The sequence below is a fragment of the Arachis ipaensis genome, chromosome B6 (assembly GCF_059453495.1).
Source record: "Arachis ipaensis isolate K30076 ecotype BB chromosome B6, ASM5945349v1, whole genome shotgun sequence".
In the NCBI taxonomy this organism is placed as follows: domain Eukaryota; kingdom Viridiplantae; phylum Streptophyta; class Magnoliopsida; order Fabales; family Fabaceae; genus Arachis; species Arachis ipaensis.
In genome coordinates, this window is record NC_142441.1 from 99478606 (window position 1) to 99497372 (window position 18767).

Below are 18767 nucleotides of genomic sequence, written 5' to 3' on the forward strand. Positions count from 1 at the left end.
ACCTTTTGCTCAGCTTTCTAATTTAGTTCTGTCCCAACTCTATTGTTGTCGTGTTCTATACCGCTATTGGAGCTTCAATCCCACCTCTGCTCAACGTTGTTGTTGTTCTTCCACGGTCTTTCATCTGTCATGATGAGAGTATGAGACAGACACGGAGAGAGTCCATGGAAGTCAAACGGAATATGTATATTTAGGAGTTATTGTCATTTATATATTTTGAGATTTTTTTTGTTAAAATAGTAATGTATTAAGAGTTAAAATGACTATTCAATCTTTATGAACTAAATCCTCATGATGGTATCTGAGATTCACAACTTATACTATTCTAGTCTCTCAAATTCAAAATTAACTATACTAATTAACGAAATCTAATTCAAACACCATATTAGTCTTTGGACTATTTCCAGCGTTTAAGTAAACGAATAAAATGTGGAGTTAGCTCTAATTTACTATGCTAGACACAATATTAAATGATGTTTGTTTGTTTTAACAGTTAACACTTAAATAAGATAAAAACGAGGTTGTTTTGGAAAATAAAATAAAATAAAACCATTGCACATTATATAAAGTTATAAACTCTTCTAGGGTGATAAGTCAACGTTAGTCCAGCACTTCCTAGTTCCTTCTTTGACTCAATGCTAAAAAAAGTCCAAAAATAATATAATGCGAACTAAAAGACTAGTTTGGGAATTTAGTCATTTTTACGATAACCGAAGAAAGAAATACACGCTGAAACATTCTCTCTCCCCCACCCCTCGGGTCTTTTTTTTTTTTTTTTTACTTTTGGCCCAAACCATTTTTTGTTCCTGGTTTTAGAGATGAAATTGCTTTGCTGTAAATACTGGACTCCATAGTTGTTTATTAGAAGATATATCTTACATGTCTTTAGTAGCATTCTGTAAATGTAACGATTTAATAAATCTAATTTCGAGCCCTCCGAAATGAGATTGGTAATTTGGCAGAGTAGAAGTTCATATTCGTATTCACTGCAAATAAATTTACTAAAATACGATTGCTCAGTTATCTCCTGCATCATATCACTCTACGAAACTATACATGTTGCACGGCATTTTGCATAGCATCTCAAGTGTTGAATTTATTAATTTTTGGATGAAAACTTCAGTCATCAAGATTTTGGAATGAAAAATCTATACAAGCCAATAAGCCTCATTAACAAATCCACATTGTTGACAGGCTAAGAAAATGCCTTATTACTAATACAGTTCCATGTTACATTGATATAATTATACAAACAATAAATTTAATCTATAGTTCGACCAATCGATATTTGAGGTACAAAAGTAATGATTCATAGTGTAATATAATTTGCGAGAAATTGAGTATCTTAGCAGTTATGAAGATTCGGAAGCAATCATCAGGAATTACTGTTTCACCATGAATGAAGCTTTACAACTACAACCACCAACGGCACTGGGGTTCTCAGTCACCTGCAAATGAAACCAGACATTGATATTTTTTCTAAAGAAAAAAGTCATCAATGATCTTTATCCAAAATTAAAAAAAAAAAAAATGGAGGGGTTGTGATATCATAAGTCGATGACTCAAGTATCCTGAATTCATCATAGAAGAAGGTGATGGAAAACAAATACAGATGTAAATCACACAATTCAAATCCCGTGGATGAAACAAAGGAGTGTTTGCAGTGTTATTTATGACTAAAAAAGGTACCATGAAAAAGCCTATGGAAAGATTTTGCCACGCATCTACCAAGAGCAACAATGTTCTGTGGGGAAAAAGACCAAATATGTCTATACAGAGACTGAACGTGAATATTGGTCATTAATAGAACCAACAAAATAAAAAAGCTTAATATTGTATTTGTATAGATGATCATTTTACATTGGAAGTGTCAACACACTGGACAATCGGGTGATGAACAAATACATTAGAAAAGTTAGTATAGCACCTATTGTGCAGAAGAAGGTGAATTATCACCATGAGTTATTTAGGAATCAATGGATTAAGGTTGTAGAAGTTCTAACAGGGAGATTATCTTATACGGAGGACAGTTCAATAGCTAAAGATAAAAACTCAGAAAACTTTATGTGAAAAAATTGAAAAAGATTTGGATGTAAGTGGTCTAATTGCAAACATGATTAAATTCTAATCCACTTGGTGTAACCCCACACACAGAACTTATCTTCAAAGAAAAAAATAATACCATGAAACTTATAAGATAAACCATGTTTGGGACATTTTGCTGCAGTTTACAGACAAATTTCGTCTCAAGACTTGAATTGCCATATGAACATTATAACAAAGTTCCATTTGTAATAAGAAAGCAACTGGTACTGGGATTAAAAGTAGAATAGAAAATTAACGAGGAAAACTCTTACTATATAAAAATACTGCTTAGGACATTCTAGAGTAGATACTGGAAATTGGAAGGAACTGATAATAGAGAAATGCAGAAATAAAGTTGAAATTTAGTGCTGCTAGACAAGCTATCCTCCCAGCCCTAAGCCCCAATTCTTTCCTAAATTCCACTCTCCCCCCTTTACTACACTCATCCTTCCCTTCATTCATTTTATCTCCATGACAAGGTTTACGCTTAATTGGTAATTGCAGCATCATTTTTCACTCTCCATTGTCCTGCTAATAAACTATCATGCTCATTTCCGACCCCAGATGCTTAGCCACTGGCCCAATTCCTTTGAAGTTCGAACCCTTCTCTATTCTTTTATAACTCCTCTTATACATGTGGGTTAAAGGCCCATCCTAATTCGTGTGGAGGGCGAAAAAGGAATGTAAGTGAAGATATAATTTTGAATAATACAACAGTTTATACATGGCTTTCAAGTGTGCTTGACTTACCACAAAGGCTGAACGGATTAGCTCCTCAACGTAATCAACAGTTGCACCTTTGACAAAATCGTATGAGATATTGTCAACAACCAGTTTAATCCCTTCTTTCTCAAAAACTCTGTAAATACAGCAAGAAAGCCAGTTGTAAAAGAACCCAAGACAAAATAGCTACATATCTCAGAGGTGAAACTTGTGACTGGTGAAAAGGTAATACTTGTCATCTAAGTTGATTCTGTCATCCAGATTAAAAACGTACTGAAATCCAGAACATCCACCGGTTTCTACACTCAGACGAAGCAGTTTTCCATCAGATGATGACTCAGTTGCTTCTAGTTCTTTCATTCTCTGTTCCATATTCAAAAGTTGCAGAAAGGGGTTATTATTCACTACTTTAATCATATATTGCTCCTGACGACATCCAATGTAAGCAAAAGCAAAGAGGAACCAAATAGAATGAACAATTAATGAACTGAAGAAAGAACACTCAATGCAACATAATGGGCCACTCTAGCAAGATTTTGGGATGCAAAAAATGCAAACTTTTAGAAAAAGCGAGAATTTGTGAACAGCATCAAAATTTTTAGAAAAGAGAAGGAGCCTCCCCCTAATTTGGAGCAGTAGCAGTGCTTCAGTTTATTCCAAAGGGGATAAATTTAGAAGTTGAGTTAGTTATTATGGTAGTTGATACATGAAATTGCAGAACAATCCAGAATTCCTGATTACACTAACTAACCAATAAATAGGAAACACATAGCAAGGTAAAATTGAAACAAAGTCGCATTTTCAACATGATACTAAGATGTGATTATGCACATCAATTGCATAGATAAGAGCGCTGGTAGAATCATTGTTTTTCTTTATATGTTGAGAGAAATATAGCTGAATTCCTAACTTTATTTATCTATTTGAAAAATAAAAGGAAAGGAGGAATTATTAGTAAGAAGCTGGAAATGTTAGAAAGTAACGAGAGAGAGAGAGAGAGAGAGAGAGAGAGAGAGAGAGAGAGAGAATACTCGGACGCAGCTTTCGGTCATGTGAACGGGCTCAGGAGAAGAAGAGGAAGTCGGAGTTGAACGGTGAAGAATAGAAGCCGAAGAAGAAGAAGAAGCAGGAACGGAGTTGATGAACCTCTCGTTCTGTCGGAATCGCGCTGCCAGGTACGGTGCCAGCCGCCGAATCAGTGGTGTCGACATCGCTCTCTGTATCTCTCTCTATAAAACCATCGGTGAAGATATCTCCGCTCGCTCGCTCGCTCTCTCTCTCTCTCCCTCTAATTCTGCAGTTGCGTTTTTGAAACACAGAACAGAACATTGCCCTTTAGGTCCCCACCCCCCACTCAACCAATTCACGATCCAGATTCAGCCACGTCAACTAATGTATAATCCAACTGTCTGTAACTCTTCCACCCTTCCATCCATTTTCAATTAAAAAAGAAAAAAAAAAAAAAAAAAAACCTAAAATCAGAGACACGATGCATCAAACCTCCCTCAGACCTCAACTCAATGCCTCATTCTTCTTCTTCCTCAACCCTCAATCCTCTGCCCTCACCCTCTTCTCCACTGTCTCGCGCTCACTGCCCGGACTCATCTCCTCCCAGCCACGCGCGATTCGCCAGCGTCACCTCCTCCTTGCTGCTTCGCCGGTTCGTCCTCGCCCATCTCCACCAGTCCTCCTCCATCCGCGAATCGCCGGCGTGACCAGAAGCTCCAGGCTCCTCCTCCTCTGCAGTCTGCTTCGCGCCTCCATTGCTCCTCGGTGAGCTTCTTTATTTTAATTTTTCAATCTTCAATTTTTGATAGATTAACGAGAAATGCTCAAGGCAATCAGAATTTATTATTTTTTGCTCACTTTTAGCCATCAACTCAATTCTTTTTAGTTTAGTAATACAGCAATATAGTTACCCACACATTGATGGCTAACTAACCGATGGCCAAACACCATAAATTTTGATGGTCTTCTAGCATTTCTCTGGATTAATTATCAATTTTTTTTTTCTTTGCATTTCATTGTTCACCCGAATCACCCCTATCTCTTCTCGTTTGCTATTTCTCTTGTTTTGATGGCTGTTTCTTTTTTTACTTAGTGTTGAATTCCCGAAGAAAGAAAATTTTAAATACCTGTGGTCCTTAGAACTTGCAACCAGTAATGCAGATTCTATCTAATCCTTTTCAATATGTTTCGACTCCGCCCCTCCGCTCTCTCAATTATGAACCCTACGTTGGTTAGGGGTTGTCATGTTAGACACAGTTAAGTAAATTTTAGTGAATCATGCGAGTTAGGGAGTAAAGTATTCCATTTCTGTAATTGTTATGACATAAGAATAATTTTAACTTTTTTAGTTGTGGCTGAATTAACATAATGTAAAGTGCTTTGGGAAAAAAAATTTCATTTTAATTATGAACAATTATTTACTAGATTTTGAAGGCAATTGATTATTAAAACATGTTTGATACTTTCAGAATCATCACAATTTTTATCATACTGATTTCGAAACTCGTGTTCAAATATAAAGAAGGCTCTATAGAAATAAAAAGAATAAAAAAAACAAGAATTATATAATGTGTAGTCTTTCCCATTATACATATATATGACCAGTAAAGTCTTTCCCATGATCGTCAGTTACAAAAGTGTAGGAAGTCAGAAGCATACTAATTTAAGCAAGGTAATTGTATATTTGTGGGTTGTTCTTATTACTCTCTAGATACTCCCTATCTATCAGGCTTTCTACTATTTTCTTTATGTTTGTGGGTTTCATTGGGAATTTGAGTTGTTTCAAAAAAAAGATTGTAATCAGATACGAGTTAAATTTGTTATTCTATTGGACTTTGATATTCATATACGTGTGTATATTCATATACTCATATACTTCGCTATTCTATTGGACTTTGTTATTCTATTAGTTATTCATTTAATGTCCTTTATTTTTGGCAGCCTAGCTACATACTCTTTCTCAAATATATAACCTTATAATTCAGGTTTCAATCTTGACCTTCAAACTATTAATGATGATGAGGAGTTGGAAAGTGACCAAAACTAATGTATTGAAGGCTCATTTATATCTGATGTGATTTATTTATGATTTGTTGTAATGTTGCTACCTTTTTACTATTGTGTTAAATTTGTTTAGTGACTAAACATTAGGTTTTTTTTTTTTTTTTAATGTTATTTGACGTTGTATAAATCTTTGTTTTTAGTTTAGTTTATGTTTGGGTGTGATCATGATTATATAAATTTTGAAATTTCATTTTGTTTGCTGGAGTTTAACGATAATAAGGGCGGATTAGGATTCAGTTTTCTATTACCTGCAGGTAAGGGCGGGGCAGTTTCTATACAAGTTAAAAAAGGGCAGGGCAGGGTTGGGTAGGGCAAAAAGCCACCCCATTGCCACCCCTAGTTCTGTCTCTAGATCTTTTTTTTTCCTTCAGTCTAACAGCAGGATGCGAGATAAGATCAAATAGTAAGGAAGAACCTCAAAATCTCCGAATCTTGTTTTCCCACTCCTTTTTGCTACATTTTCTGTTGAGGCTTTAATCTGTTTTTTCGTCATGAATTGTCATCCACCACCCTCTCAATTTCATACGATTCGAGTTAGCATGATGATGAAGATGCTATTGATCTGTTATTTTGTTTCCTCTCGAGGTGTAGGTAGTGTTGTGTTTCTTGAGAAACGTACTCCTTCTAGTCCTTTATCAATGTTAATTTACACAATTTGGGAAATTCTATTGATATCTTTGCTTCTTGTTTGTATGATGTTTCCAGATGGAAACTAGTGAGGAACAAAAGTATGGAGTGCGAAGACTGGAGATGTCTGACAAGGGCAAAGGTTTCATAGAGCTACTGCAACAACTTAGTGTTTGTGATTCTGTCTCTGACAAGGAGTTTGAGGATAGATTCCGAGAGCTCAGTTCCCTCGGAGACGACCATGTTATCTGCGTCATTGAAGACCATGTTTCCAAGAAGATTATCGCGACGGGGAGCGTGTTCATCGAGAAGAAGTTTCTGAGAAACTGTGGCAAGGTTGGTCACATTGAGGACGTTGTTGTGGATTCCAGCACTCGTGGGAAGCAACTGGGAAAGAAGATAATCAACTTCCTAACGGATCATGCTCGTTCAATGGGCTGCTACAAGGTCATTCTTGATTGCAGCATTGAAAACAAACTCTTCTATGAGAAGTGTGGCTTCAAGCAGAAAGAAATTCAGATGGTTAGGTATTTCGTTTGAGTCGGTAGCTTTTCTAACTATTCAGATAATTATGAGTATGTTTTGTTAACGTGTTGTAACTTAGTACATGACCTTTGTTCCCTTCATTCTTTTTACCTTCTCAGTTCAATTGTGTTTTTAAGATTCCTTTGTTCAATAGAAATTGCACCTTCAAACATCTGTTCAGAAACACAAGCATATCAGCATATGCACATGTTTTAAATTACATTACCAAGACATTCCTTGCCTATATCACTTGATACATTTGTTGTAAACAATTCAAGGTGTTCTATACAAAATGAAGTTATTGAACTTCTAACAAATGAAATTCTAGTAGTTTATAATTATACAACTAATACATAATCTCTGCACTTTTTTTGTTTTTTCTATATATATATATAAAATGTTGAAAACAAATTTGCCTGAGATGACCCCGATCAAGGAGCTTGCTGAATCCGGCTAGAAAGAGAATCACAGCGTATACCTCAAACAATATATCCCCAGTAAAGAAATTACGAAGGCCAAGTAAAGAAGCCAATAACTAAAATTTATCTGAAAATATCACCATTTAAAGTAGGTGATGTCTGTGGTGGGTAAACCAGTTATAACTATGTAATTAAAGTAATTAAAGCAAAGTATGGTAAATAAGTAGTAACTAGTAAGTACTTAAAGCAAAGGTTTGGGTTTTATGTAACAGGGTAAATCCCATCAAATTCCATACGATAGTTACTTATATTAGGAAACATAATCTTATAATATATTCAAATAAGCTAAGAGGAAGCGAGTAGAATCCAAACCATCTTTAGAGTGGACATAGCAGATTAACTTCATTCAAGCTCCAGCTGACTTCACACGAAGGATGACAATCATTAATCATCTGTAGTTTTTTTATGTTGAGCTCTCAGTCATCTCATGAGCCATCCCAATTTCTTCCTTAACCTTCCTCTCCCTAAACATCCCCTTAATCAAAGTGATGGAAGTAACACTAGATTTGGCTCACACCTCATCTTTCTTATCTCCTTGAACATCTCCAATGCCAACCCAAACTTCAAATTCCTACAATAATCACTGATCAAAATGTTACAAGTTACTCTGTAACCATGTTTTCAACTCTAATTCAAACTTTCAATTAATGCTCTTCATTGCCTTAGCTGATTTTCAGATTGAGATTCTCTTCCTAAACGTGTTAGGTGACTGCTGCACCCAATTTTCATTTTGATATTTCTACGAGCTATGATGAAGTATATCCTCTCACTCATCGATCCAGCCCTCATTAACAATCAGGTAATTTTTTGTTATATTTGATATGTAAATGCTATATAGAACCATTATAGTAGCATCATTCTAGAATTACATGCAATAACCCGTTCTTTTTTTTTTTTGGATCTTACGGCGACATAAACTATTTTTTTTTCGGTGAAAAACACAAACTATTTTTTCCCCTTCCAGTTGTAGGCAAGTTTTGACCATTGGCTTTCGTTGATTTCAGTTTTTTTTTTTTTTTTTTGGTTATGAACTGGAATAATAATGGTTCTGTTACGGTGGGTAACCGGAGATTAGTGGGCCGGATGACGTTGGTTGACCCAAACGTGTGAGGGAGGTGGCCAGCTGGTGCACCTGAAACTCGATGTTCCTTCGTTCGACTTGTGCGTCTGGAAGAATGGGGGGTGGTACCTGCAATGACACTCCAATGCCTAAGTTAGCAAGAGTGTGAGCAAGTTGAGAAAGTATTGGGACTTAGTGATACCTGAGGGATGTCAGGGTATTTATAGTGGTGAACCAATAACCACCGCTGAAGTAGTGCCACCTTTTTAGGTGGATAACCGTTCCCATATCTTAGGGAGGTTAAGATATGGCTCTATGAAGTGGTTAGAGAGTTTCTAGGAGCGGTTACTCATTCGAATGAGTGTTATCTGCCAGCTAACCCTCGTATCCGACTTCTTTGGAGTAGGTCGTGTTCAGTACCGACTTCTGGGGATGAAGGCCGGTACTGGGGGAGGGCCAACCCCTTTGGGTTGGGCTTCTTTGCTTGGATCCTGGGTCCTATTTATTGGGCCAGGGTATGAACAGTGCCCCTACTCGAGCCCAATTTATTTTTAAGAGTTGGGTTCGAGTATTCAACTCGGGGTCGTAGCCGATTTGTGAGAGGACCGACGTGATGGTTTGAGAACCGACGTGATTTTTCGTGACCTTTTGGTTCTGACAGTTACGTCTAATCAAGCGTCGTGTCCGTTAGGGGTGTGCGTAGGGATTTAATAGCCTTGGTAACGGTGCATCCTCATTAATGATTGCCCCGATTTTACCGTTATGCCCCTAACGTTCTTATAAATATTTTCCCTCTCTTTCGTTGTTTCGTTTCTGCGATCTTTCAAATTTTCCTTGCCTTCGTTCGTGCTGCGTTCTTGCGTCCTCAAAGGCTTTTTGCTTCCAACCCTTATTTCCGGATAAAGGTTAGTTCTTTAATATGCCTTTGTAGATAAATTTGATTTGTAGACTTTAGTTTCGCATCCTCCTCCCTTTAGAGACCGTGTTGGTGACATTTCTTTTCCCCTTGTAGGTTTGTTACCCCCCTTTTTTATAAAAAGAAATGGCTTCTGTAGATGCTCTCTCTCACTGGGTTGATGTCACGGTCTTAGGGGAGGAGCCCTCTGTCGATTCTGAGTTCATTACCAACCTTCGCACTCATCACAGAATTTGTACTTCTGAGGATGACGAACCAAAATACGAATTGGTAGTCCCGGGTCCTGAAGACCGGGTTTGTTTTGGAAGAGTCGATGAGGCGGCCCCTCATTTTTTCTTTATGTATGAGTGCATGATCACCCGTTTGGGTGTTTTTCTTCCTTTTTCGAATTTTGAGATATCTGTTTTGCGTCACTGTCGAGTCGCTCCCACCCAGCTTCACCCCAACTCTTGGGGTTTTTTGAAAATTTATCAATTTGTCAGCCAGGCTTTAGAGTTCCCGACTTCTTTAAAGATTTTCTTCCATCTTTTCCATATGACAAAACCCTTCAGTGGGCTAAACAATAAACAACAGTGGGTGTCGTTCCGAGCCATACAAGGTCGGAGACTTTTTACCCTTTTTGACGAGTCCTTTCATGACTTCAAGAACTACTTTTTCAAAGTGCAAGCTGTAGAGGGTCACCACCCCTTTTTCCTGGATGATCATTCTTCTCCCCGATTTCCTTTATATTGGCTGGAGGCCTCCCCTTGCGAGAAATATGGTCTGGATGATTTAACTGAGGTAGAAGCAGCCATTGTGGGGTTCCTCCGAGAAGCGTGGGGGAGGGCCCCATACTTGGATACTAAAAAATTTCTCCAGGGGTCGCCGTCCTTTGTCCAGTCACAATTAGGTAGCTTTTTGCGTTTCTTGCTTGTTTCCGACTTTCAATTTCTTTTACCGACTTTGTCTGATTTTGGCTACCAATTTGTTTTTTGTAGAGATGGCAAAGAAAAACGCTCAAGAGTCTTACCAGAGGGTTCAGGAAGCCAAGGCAAAGTCTCGAGCCAGGTCTGGAGGTGTTAGGATGGTTGTCTCTCCTCCTCCTCCTCCTCGGAACGTTGGGACTCCTTCTCAGCCTATTGTAATTTCTTCCTCTGCTTCCTCTCTGCCACCCCCTTCCGTCCGACCTACTCCCGAACCAGAGCCAAAGAAGCGCAAGACCTTAGAGTCTGGCGCTTCTGGTGAGGCGGACGCTCTTGCGTTCGTCCGAAAGAACATCTATCCTCATGCTCGTATGAGTATGGATGATGTTTCTGTTCGGCACTACCTCACTACTGTGGTTGAGGAGAGTCTCAAGACGGCGGGGGTTTGTGGCAAACTCTTGGATATATTTGAGAAGACTCCCATCAGCTCTTTAGGGACGACCTCGAAGGTCGAGGAGCTGGAGGGTAGGCTTCGTATATATCAGGAGCATGAGAAGGAGTTGGAGGGGAAAGTCGCCAAACTGGAGGGGGAGAGGAACAGCCTCCGAGAGAAGGGGCAGAAGTTGCAAGCCCAATGCAACATGGAGGTGGAGTTGAGGAAGGCAGCGCAAGCCAGCTACAATAGTTTATTTGCTGATCTTGTGTCTGTAAAGAACGACTTACTGAACGCTCGGAAGGCCTACACTGAGTTGGAGGACTCTATTGCGGATGGTGCTGATGAGGCCTGGAGGATTTTCAAGGAACAGGTCGGAGTTATTGCTCCTGACTTGGACCTTTCTCCTTTGGACCCTGATAAGATTGTTATTGATGGTGCCATCGTGGATCCTCCTGCCCCCATAGTGGAATCTGAGTCTGATTTAAAGACTCGGGGGCAGAGGATCGTAGAGTCCCCTCCTCGCTCTAAGGACGCTCCGAGTTCTTCTACCGTTCCTCCGACTTCCTCTTCAACTCCTACTCCTGGCGTTCCCCCTGATCCTGCTGGTGGTGATCTAAAAAAGTGATTTTTAGCTATCGGGGCCCGGTTTGTGGGCCCCTCTTTTTTGAACTCTTTATATTTATTTGTTGGTGTTTTGAACAATTTTTTGGCCTTTTAAGGTCGTAAACAAAACAGTAATGCCCCTTTTTAATAGGGGTTTAATTTATCGTTAGATAAATACCCTTTTTGGATAAGGGTTTTGAGTTACCTTATGCGCGCATGCTTTTCGTGGTTCCTTTGACTCTTTGATCTTTTCTGGAAAAAATCTTTTCTTTGGGATTTGCCTGCTTTTCTGAATTTCCTTGATTCTCAAGGCAGCCTTTTTCTTAGTTTTTCCTTATCTCTTTTGGTATTCCTAGTACTCAATTTTGTTTTATTGAGTTTTTCGTGACTTAGGCTACTTTTGCGATTCATTTTAATTGTACTTGGTTTCGCATTCCGTCCTGTGAGTCGGACCGATCCCGAGTTTATCATGATCGACTTCTATAGCCTCTTTACACCGACTTGTACCTCGTCGTTTTATCCTGACGACCATCTAGGTCGGTTCATGGGATTTTTACGTTTTGTCGAGCTTAAATCGGCGCGTTTCGTAGAAAGAAAATTTAAAAGGGAATTTTGAAAGAGATATTTAAAATGAAAGAGTTCTTTATTAATTGAGGAGGTACCTTATTGTTACTAAGGGCTTTTGCTAATTTATTTCCCTTAGCCCCTACTGTGATGCCTCGTTAAAAACCCTTCTTCAGAAAAAACCCTTTGATTCTGGGAAAAAATCATGAAGCTGGGAAAAGAGTACATCAGGGAGTAGGGTTTGCTTTTAACTGTAGTACCTTTTCATATTACAAGCATGCCATGACCTTGGTAACTCGGTGCCGCCTAAGTCGGTCACCTTATAATAGCCTTTTCCTAAGACCTCCTTGATTTTGTATGGTCCTTTCCAATTGGCGGCGAGCTTTCCCTCCCCAGATTTGTTGACCCCAATGTCGTTTCTGATTAAGACTAAGTCATCTGGGGTGAAACTCCTTCGAATGACTTTTTTGTTGTACCTTGTAGTCATCCTTTGTTTCAATGCTGCTTCTCTTATCTGAGCTTCTTCTCGGACTTCCGGGAGCAAGTCGAGTTCTTCTTTATGTCCCTGTATATTCCTGATCTCATCGTGGAAAATCACTCTTGGGCTTTGCTCATTGACCTCTATTGGGATCATGGCTTCTACGCCATAGACTAGTCGGAAGGGTGTTTCTCCAGTGGCGGATTGGGGAGTTGTTCTGTAAGCCCATAGTACTTGTTGGAGCTCTTCAGCCCAAGCCCCTTTCGCGTCTTGTAACCTTTTCTTCAGCCCTGCCAGAATGACTTTGTTGGCTGCTTCGGCTTGCCCATTGGCTTGTGGGTGTTCCACCGAGGTGAACTGGTGTTTAATTTTCATACTGGCTACCAGGCTTCTAAAGGTGGAGTCGGTGAACTGGGTTCCGTTATCTGTGGTAATGGAATAAGGTATCCCATACCTTGTGATTATATTTTTGTAGAGGAACCTCCGACTCCTCTGTGCAGTGATGGTGGCCAGTGGTTCTGCTTCTATCCACTTTGTGAAGTAATCTATTCCCACTATTAGGTATTTAACTTGTCCTGGCGCTTGGGGAAAAGGACCTAACAAATTCATTCCCCATTTTGCAAAGGGCCATGGAGAAGTGATACTAATGAGCTCTTCTGGGGGAGCCACGTGGAAATTTGCATGCATTTGGCATGGCTGGCACTTTTTCACAAATTCTGTGGCATCTTTCTGTAAGGTTGGCCAGTAAAATCCAGCTCGGATTACTTTCCTGGCCAATGACCTGGCTCCGAGATGGTTCCCGCAGATTCCGCTATGTACCTCCTCCAACACCTCGGTGGTTTTTAAGGTCGGTACACACTTTAACAATGGTGTTGATATCCCCCTTCTGTAGAGAACATTTTTCACCAAAGTATAATGTTGTGCTTCCCTTCGGATTTTCTGGGCTTCTTTTTCCTCCTTAGGGAGGATGTCGAATTTTAGGTATTCGACTAAGGGGTTCATCCATCCGAGGTTTAATCCGACCACTTCAAAGACTTCTAGTGTGTCTTCCGTTTTTACCACTGAAGGTTCTTGGAGGGTCTCTTGAATCAAGCTTCTGTTATTTCCTCCTGGCTTGGTACTTGCTAGCTTGGATAGGGCGTCTGCTCTGCTGTTTAGATCCCGAGTTATGTGCTTCACCTCGGTTTCTGCAAAGCGCCCCAAGAGTTCCGAGGCTTTCTCCAAGTACCTTTTCATAGTTGGGTCTTTTGCCTGGTACTCCCCACTTATTTGAGAGGTCACCACCTGGGAGTCGCTGTATACCATCACTTTCGTAGCACCGACTTCTTCAGCCAGCTTCAATCCTGCGATCAAGGCTTCGTATTCTGCCTGATTATTTGAAGCTGGGAATTCGAACTTGAGGGAAACTTCTATCTGGGTTCCCCTTTCATCTACCAATATTATGCCTGCGCCGCTTCCTGTTTTATTGGAGGATCCATCCACATAGAGTTCCCAGGTAGTCGGTTTGTCCTCTTGATCCCCTGCATATTCAGCAACGAAGTCGGCGAGGCACTGGGCTTTAATCGCCGTCCGAGTTTCATACTTTAAGTCGAACTTGGAGAGCTCTATTGCCCATTGTACCATTCTTCCTGCAATATCCATTTTTTGGAGGATCTGCTTCATGGGTTGGTTCGTGCGGACTCTTATTGTGTGAGCCTGAAAGTAAGGCCGTAGCCTTCGAGAGGCTATTACTAAGGAGTAGGCGAACTTTTCTAATTTGTGGTACCTTAGCTCAGGGCCCTGTAGAACTTTACTGATGAAGTAGATTGGGTGTTGCCTGACCTCCTCTTCTCTTATCAAGGCTGCTGAGACAGCCCTGTCTGCCACGGAGAGGTATAGGATGAGGTCTTTTCCGGCTATAGGTCGGGTCAAGATAGGAGGTTGGCTCAAAAACTTTTTGAACTCCTGGAACGCCTCCTCGCATTCGGGAGTCCACTCAAAATGGTGCCCCTTTTTCAGTAGGGAGAACAGTGGAAGGGATCTTAATGCTGATCCTGCCAAAAATCTGGAGAGAGCTGCTAGTCGGCCATTCAGCTGTTGGACTTCTCTCAAACAAGTCGGGCTTTTCATCTCTAGGATAGCTCTACACTTGTCGGGATTGGCTTCGATCCCTCTTTGTGTTAGCATGAATCCTAGAAATTTTCCTGCCTCCACTGCGAAGGTGCACTTTGCAGGGTTTAGTCTCATCCCGTGCAACCTTATGGTATCAAAGACTTGTGAGAGGTCGGATAGGAGGTCCACTTCTTCCTTGGTTTTTACCAGCATATCGTCGACATAGGCTTCCATTAAGCTCCCTAAGTGGGGGGGCAAACACCTTATTCATCAGCCTCTGATATGTGGCCCCTGCATTTTTCAATCCAAATGGCATGACCACGTAGCAATAGTTGGCTCTGGGCGTGATGAATGATGTTTTTTCCTGGTCTGGTTCGTACATCGGGATTTGGTTATACCCTGAGTAGGCGTCCATGAATGACAGGTATTGATACCCCGAGCTAGAGTCCACTAGGGCGTCAATGCTTGGTAGTGGATAGGGGTCCTTGGGACATGCCTTATTTAAGTCGGTGTAGTCGACGCACATTCTCCATTTACCATTTTGTTTTTTGACTAGCACTACATTGGCTAGCCATGTTGGGTATTTGACTTCTCTGATGAAGCCGGCTTCTAGGAGCGCCTGCACTTGTTCTTCTACTACTAGGGCTCGCTCTGGGCCGAGCTTGCGTCTTCTTTGTTGTACAGGTCGAGACCCTGAGTAGACCGAGAGCTTGTGAGACATGAGCTCGGGATTTATCCCAGGCATGTCGGAGGCCTTCCAGGCGAAGAGATCGGAGTTATCTCTTAGGAGCCTAGTCAACCCTTATCTTAGGGTTTCCCCTAGGTTGGCTCCTATGTGAGTGTTTTTTCCTTCCTCTTCGCCGACCTGAATTTCCTCAGTTTTTCCCCCGGGCTGTGGTCGTAGCTCTTCTTTAACCCTTGCTCCCCCGAGTTCTATTGTGTGGACTTCTCTGCCTTTTCCTCTCAGGTTTAGGCTTTCATTGTAGCACTTCCTTGCCAGCTTCTGATCTCCCCTCACCGTCGCTATTCCCGACGAGGTCGGGAACTTCATGCATAGGTGGGGTGTCGATACCACCGCTCCAAGTCGATTAAGGGTAGCCCTGCCGATTAAAGCATTATAAGCCGACCCCACATCGATGACTATGAAGTCTATACTCAGAGTCTTTGATTTTTCCCCCTTTCCAAAGGTGGTGTGGAGGGGTAAAAATCCTAGTGGCTTTATCGGCGTGTCACCTAATCCGTATAAGTGTCGGGGTAGGCTCTTAACTCTTTCTCATCTAAACCTAGCTTGTCGAAAGCGGGCTTAAAGAGGATGTCTGCTGAGCTTCCTTGGTCTACTAGGGTTCTGTGTAGATGGGCATTTGCCAGGATCATAGTAATTACCACTGGGTCATCGTGCCCAGGGATTACTCCTCGCCCATCTTCCTTTGTGAATGAAATGGTCGGAAGATCGGGGGACCCCTCTTCGACCTGGTAGACTCTCTTGAGATGTCTTTTTCGGGAGGATTTTGTGAGTCCCCCTCCCGCAAATCCTCCTGAGATCATATGGATATGTCTCTCCGGAGTTTGTGGTGGTGGATCTCTTCTATCCGCATCTTCTCGCTTTCTTTTTCCATGACCGTCCGACCTTTCTATGAGATATCTGTCAAGCCGACCTTCTCTGGCTAGCTTTTCTATCACATTTTTAAGGTCGTAACAGTCGTTTGTGGAGTGTCCATATATCTTATGGTACTCGCAGTAATCACTGCGGCTCCCCCCTTTTTTATTCTTGATGGGTCTGGGGGGAGGCAGCCTTTCAGTATTGCAAATTTCTCTGTATACGTCCACTACAGGAACTTTCAATGGAGTATAAGAGTGATATTTTCTTGGCCTATCAAGGCCGAGCTCTTCCTTCTTCTTCGCTTCCCTCTCCCTTTCTTTCGTTGAGGGAGGGGGCCCGATTCGCAAACTCGGGTCTCTTAGCCTAGCGTTTTCTTCCATATTGATGTACTTTTCAGCTCTTTCCTGTACATCATTTAAAGAGGCGGGGTGTCTTTTTGATATGGACTGTGAGAAGGGACCTTCTCTAAGACCATTGACTAGCCCCATGATGACCGCTTCGGTGGGCAGGTCTTGAATCTCCAAACATGCTTTGTTGAATCTTTCCATATAGGCCCGTAAGGACTCCCCGACCTCCTGTTTTATTCCCAGGAGGCTTGGTGCATGTTTTACTTTGTCCTTCTGGATGGAGAACCTCATCAAGAATTTTCTTGAGAGGTCTTCAAAACTGGTAATTGACCTCGGAGGGAGACTGTCGAACCACTTCATCGCTGCTTTGGACAAGGTTGTCGGGAAAGCTTTGCATCGCGTAGCGTCTGAAGCGTCGGTCAGATACATCCGACTTTTAAAGTTGCTCAGATGATGCTTTGGATCGGTGGTTCCATCGTAGAGGTCCATATCGGGGCTTCTAAAGTTTCTCGGAACTTTTGCCCTCATTATGTCCTCGCTAAACGGATCTTTCTCTCCTAAGGGAGAATCTTCTCTATCGCCTTGGGAATTCCGACCCTTGAGGGAGGATTCTAACTTTAAGAGTTTTCTTTCTAACTCTTTTCGTCGCTCCATCTCCTCTTTTAGGTTCTTTTCAGCTTCCCTTTGTCGTTCCCGCTCCTGCTCTAGCTGCTCGAGGCGGCTATGAATTAGCCCCATAAGCTCACTAGCGAGAGGGGGTCCTTCTTTTTCTGACTCGCGCCCCTCCGAGGAGTTTGCCTTCGGATTTTTGATTCCGGAAGTACCTTCCTTATTTTGATCATTAGCTTCCTGGTGGAGGTTCTGATCTGCTTCATTGTTTCCGGTGTTCAAATTCTCTTGATCAGAATCTGTCTCCACATGACCTTCTTTAGGGGATCTTTCCGCCATCACTGGTCAATCTCTCGGGTCCCCGGCAACGGCGCCAATGTTACGGTGGGTAACCGGAGATTAGTGGGCCGGATGACGTTGGTTGACCCAAACGTGTGAGGGAGGTGGCCAGCTGGTGCACCTGAAACTCGATGTTCCTTCGTTCGACTTGTGCGTCTGGAAGAATGGGGGGTGGTACCTGCAATGACACTCCAATGCCTAAGTTAGCAAGAGTGTGAGCAAGTTGAGAAAGTATTGGGACTTAGTGATACCTGAGGGATGTCAGGGTATTTATAGTGGTGAACCAATAACCACCGCTGAAGTAGTGCCACCTTTTTAGGTGGATAACCGTTCCCATATCTTAGGGAGGTTAAGATATGGCTCTATGAAGTGGTTAGAGAGTTTCTAGGGGCGGTTACTCATTCGAATGAGTGTTATCTGCCAGCTAACCCTCGTATCCGACTTCTTTGGAGTAGGTCGTGTTCAGTACCGACTTCTGGGGATGAAGGCCGGTACTGGGGGAGGGCCAACCCCTTTGGGTTGGGCTTCTTTGCTTGGATCCTGGGTCCTATTTATTGGGCCAGGGTATGAACAGGTTCTATATAACTTTACTCGTCAAATAAACATGAAAAATTTACATGATTGTTAATGAGGCTGGATCAATGAGGAGAGAATTATCCTCGGTGTAGCTCATATATACAAACAGCACAATGAAAAGTGAACATAGCAACCACCTCAAAGTGAACGTAGCAATCACCTAAAATTGGAAATGAGAATCAGTATTATGTTTGAAATTTCAATTCTAAAATACAAAATTTTAGTGACTTCAATACTTTTAAAAAATGAAAATATAAGTGATTAAAATTTTTTAAGATAGAAACGAAAATTTTAATAATCCATTTTTTTTGAAAAACGTTCTCATTTCACTTTTTAAATTTATTTTTCAATTTTTATATATTTTTTTTAAAGATAGAAGGCTGAAATATAATATTAAAATATAATTTAATATATTTTATATCAAATATAATATAAAAATTTAATTTAATCTCTCTCCCAATATCATTTAACGTAGTTTATGAGCCTGAGACAATGATATTAATTGAAAGTTTGAAATTTGGAACTAGAGTTAAAAAATATAGTTACGGAATAACTGTTACGATGGATGGAAGTGGTTAAACGATAATTAATATTATAAAACAGTGATGAGTAAATAAACCAAATCACTAGAGCTGGACACATAAGAAAGGATGACGTTCATACGATATAAGCTTCAAATAGATGGGGTGCTAGAGAATTCACCGTAAATAAAATAGGGCTCTTTTATTAGTCAAA

The 18767-nt window shown here is 40.9% G+C and overlaps 3 protein-coding genes across 6 annotated transcripts; 2 read left to right on the plus strand and 1 right to left on the minus strand.

The window, feature by feature from the left end:
- Positions 1–1076: 1076 nt before the first annotated feature.
- On the minus strand, positions 1077–4442 carry LOC107604636 (Iron-sulfur cluster biosynthesis family protein). Of its 3 annotated transcripts, none has more exons than XM_016306264.3 (4): positions 3840–4442; positions 3041–3171; positions 2836–2944; positions 1077–1448 (listed from the first exon to the last, which is right to left on the minus strand). In XM_016306264.3, exons 1-4 carry the CDS (start codon positions 4017–4019, stop codon positions 1383–1385), a joined length of 486 nt encoding a protein of 161 aa, XP_016161750.1. In that variant the 5' UTR covers positions 4020–4442; the 3' UTR covers positions 1077–1382. The 3 variants fall into 3 exon arrangements, with proteins under 3 accessions (XP_016161750.1, XP_016161751.1, XP_020960234.1); XM_016306265.3 differs by having other exon boundaries at positions 3083–3171; positions 3840–4125; XM_021104575.2 differs by lacking the exon at positions 1077–1448 and adding an exon at positions 1514–2739 and having other exon boundaries at positions 3840–4125.
- GNA1 (glucose-6-phosphate acetyltransferase 1) lies at positions 4443–7262 on the plus strand. Of its 2 annotated transcripts, XM_088490306.1 has the most exons (3): positions 4443–4581; positions 6135–6471; positions 6586–7262. In XM_088490306.1, exon 3 carries the CDS (start codon positions 6586–6588, stop codon positions 7045–7047), a length of 462 nt encoding a protein of 153 aa, XP_088346432.1. In that variant the 5' UTR covers positions 4443–4581; positions 6135–6471; the 3' UTR covers positions 7048–7262. The 2 variants fall into 2 exon arrangements, with proteins under 2 accessions (XP_088346432.1, XP_016161752.1); XM_016306266.3 differs by lacking the exon at positions 6135–6471 and having other exon boundaries at positions 4448–4581.
- Positions 7263–10459: 3197 nt separating this feature from the next.
- On the plus strand, positions 10460–11450 carry LOC148561928 (uncharacterized). The gene has a single exon (XM_088489620.1). The coding sequence runs from the start codon at positions 10467–10469 to the stop codon at positions 11448–11450; it is 984 nt and encodes a 327-aa protein (XP_088345746.1). The 5' UTR covers positions 10460–10466.
- Positions 11451–18767: the final 7317 nt, after the last annotated feature.

Bases quoted from the DNA above. Each gene is read 5' to 3' on its own strand.
- LOC107604636 (XM_021104575.2), bottom strand. From the start codon at position 4,019: ATGTCGACACCACTGATTCGGCGGCTGGCACCGTACCTGGCAGCGCGA. The intron at 3,172-3,839 runs GTATTCTCTCTC...AATATGGAACAG, and splicing joins TGACCGAAAGCTGCGTCCGA to AGAATGAAAGAACTAGAAGC. The intron at 2,740-2,835 runs GTAAGTCAAGCA...CACACGAATTAG, and splicing joins TAATCCGTTCAGCCTTTGTG to GATGGGCCTTTAACCCACAT.
- GNA1 (XM_088490306.1), top strand. From the start codon at position 6,586: ATGGAAACTAGTGAGGAACAAAAGTATGGAGTGCGAAGACTGGAGATG.
- LOC148561928 (XM_088489620.1), top strand. From the start codon at position 10,467: ATGGCAAAGAAAAACGCTCAAGAGTCTTACCAGAGGGTTCAGGAAGCC.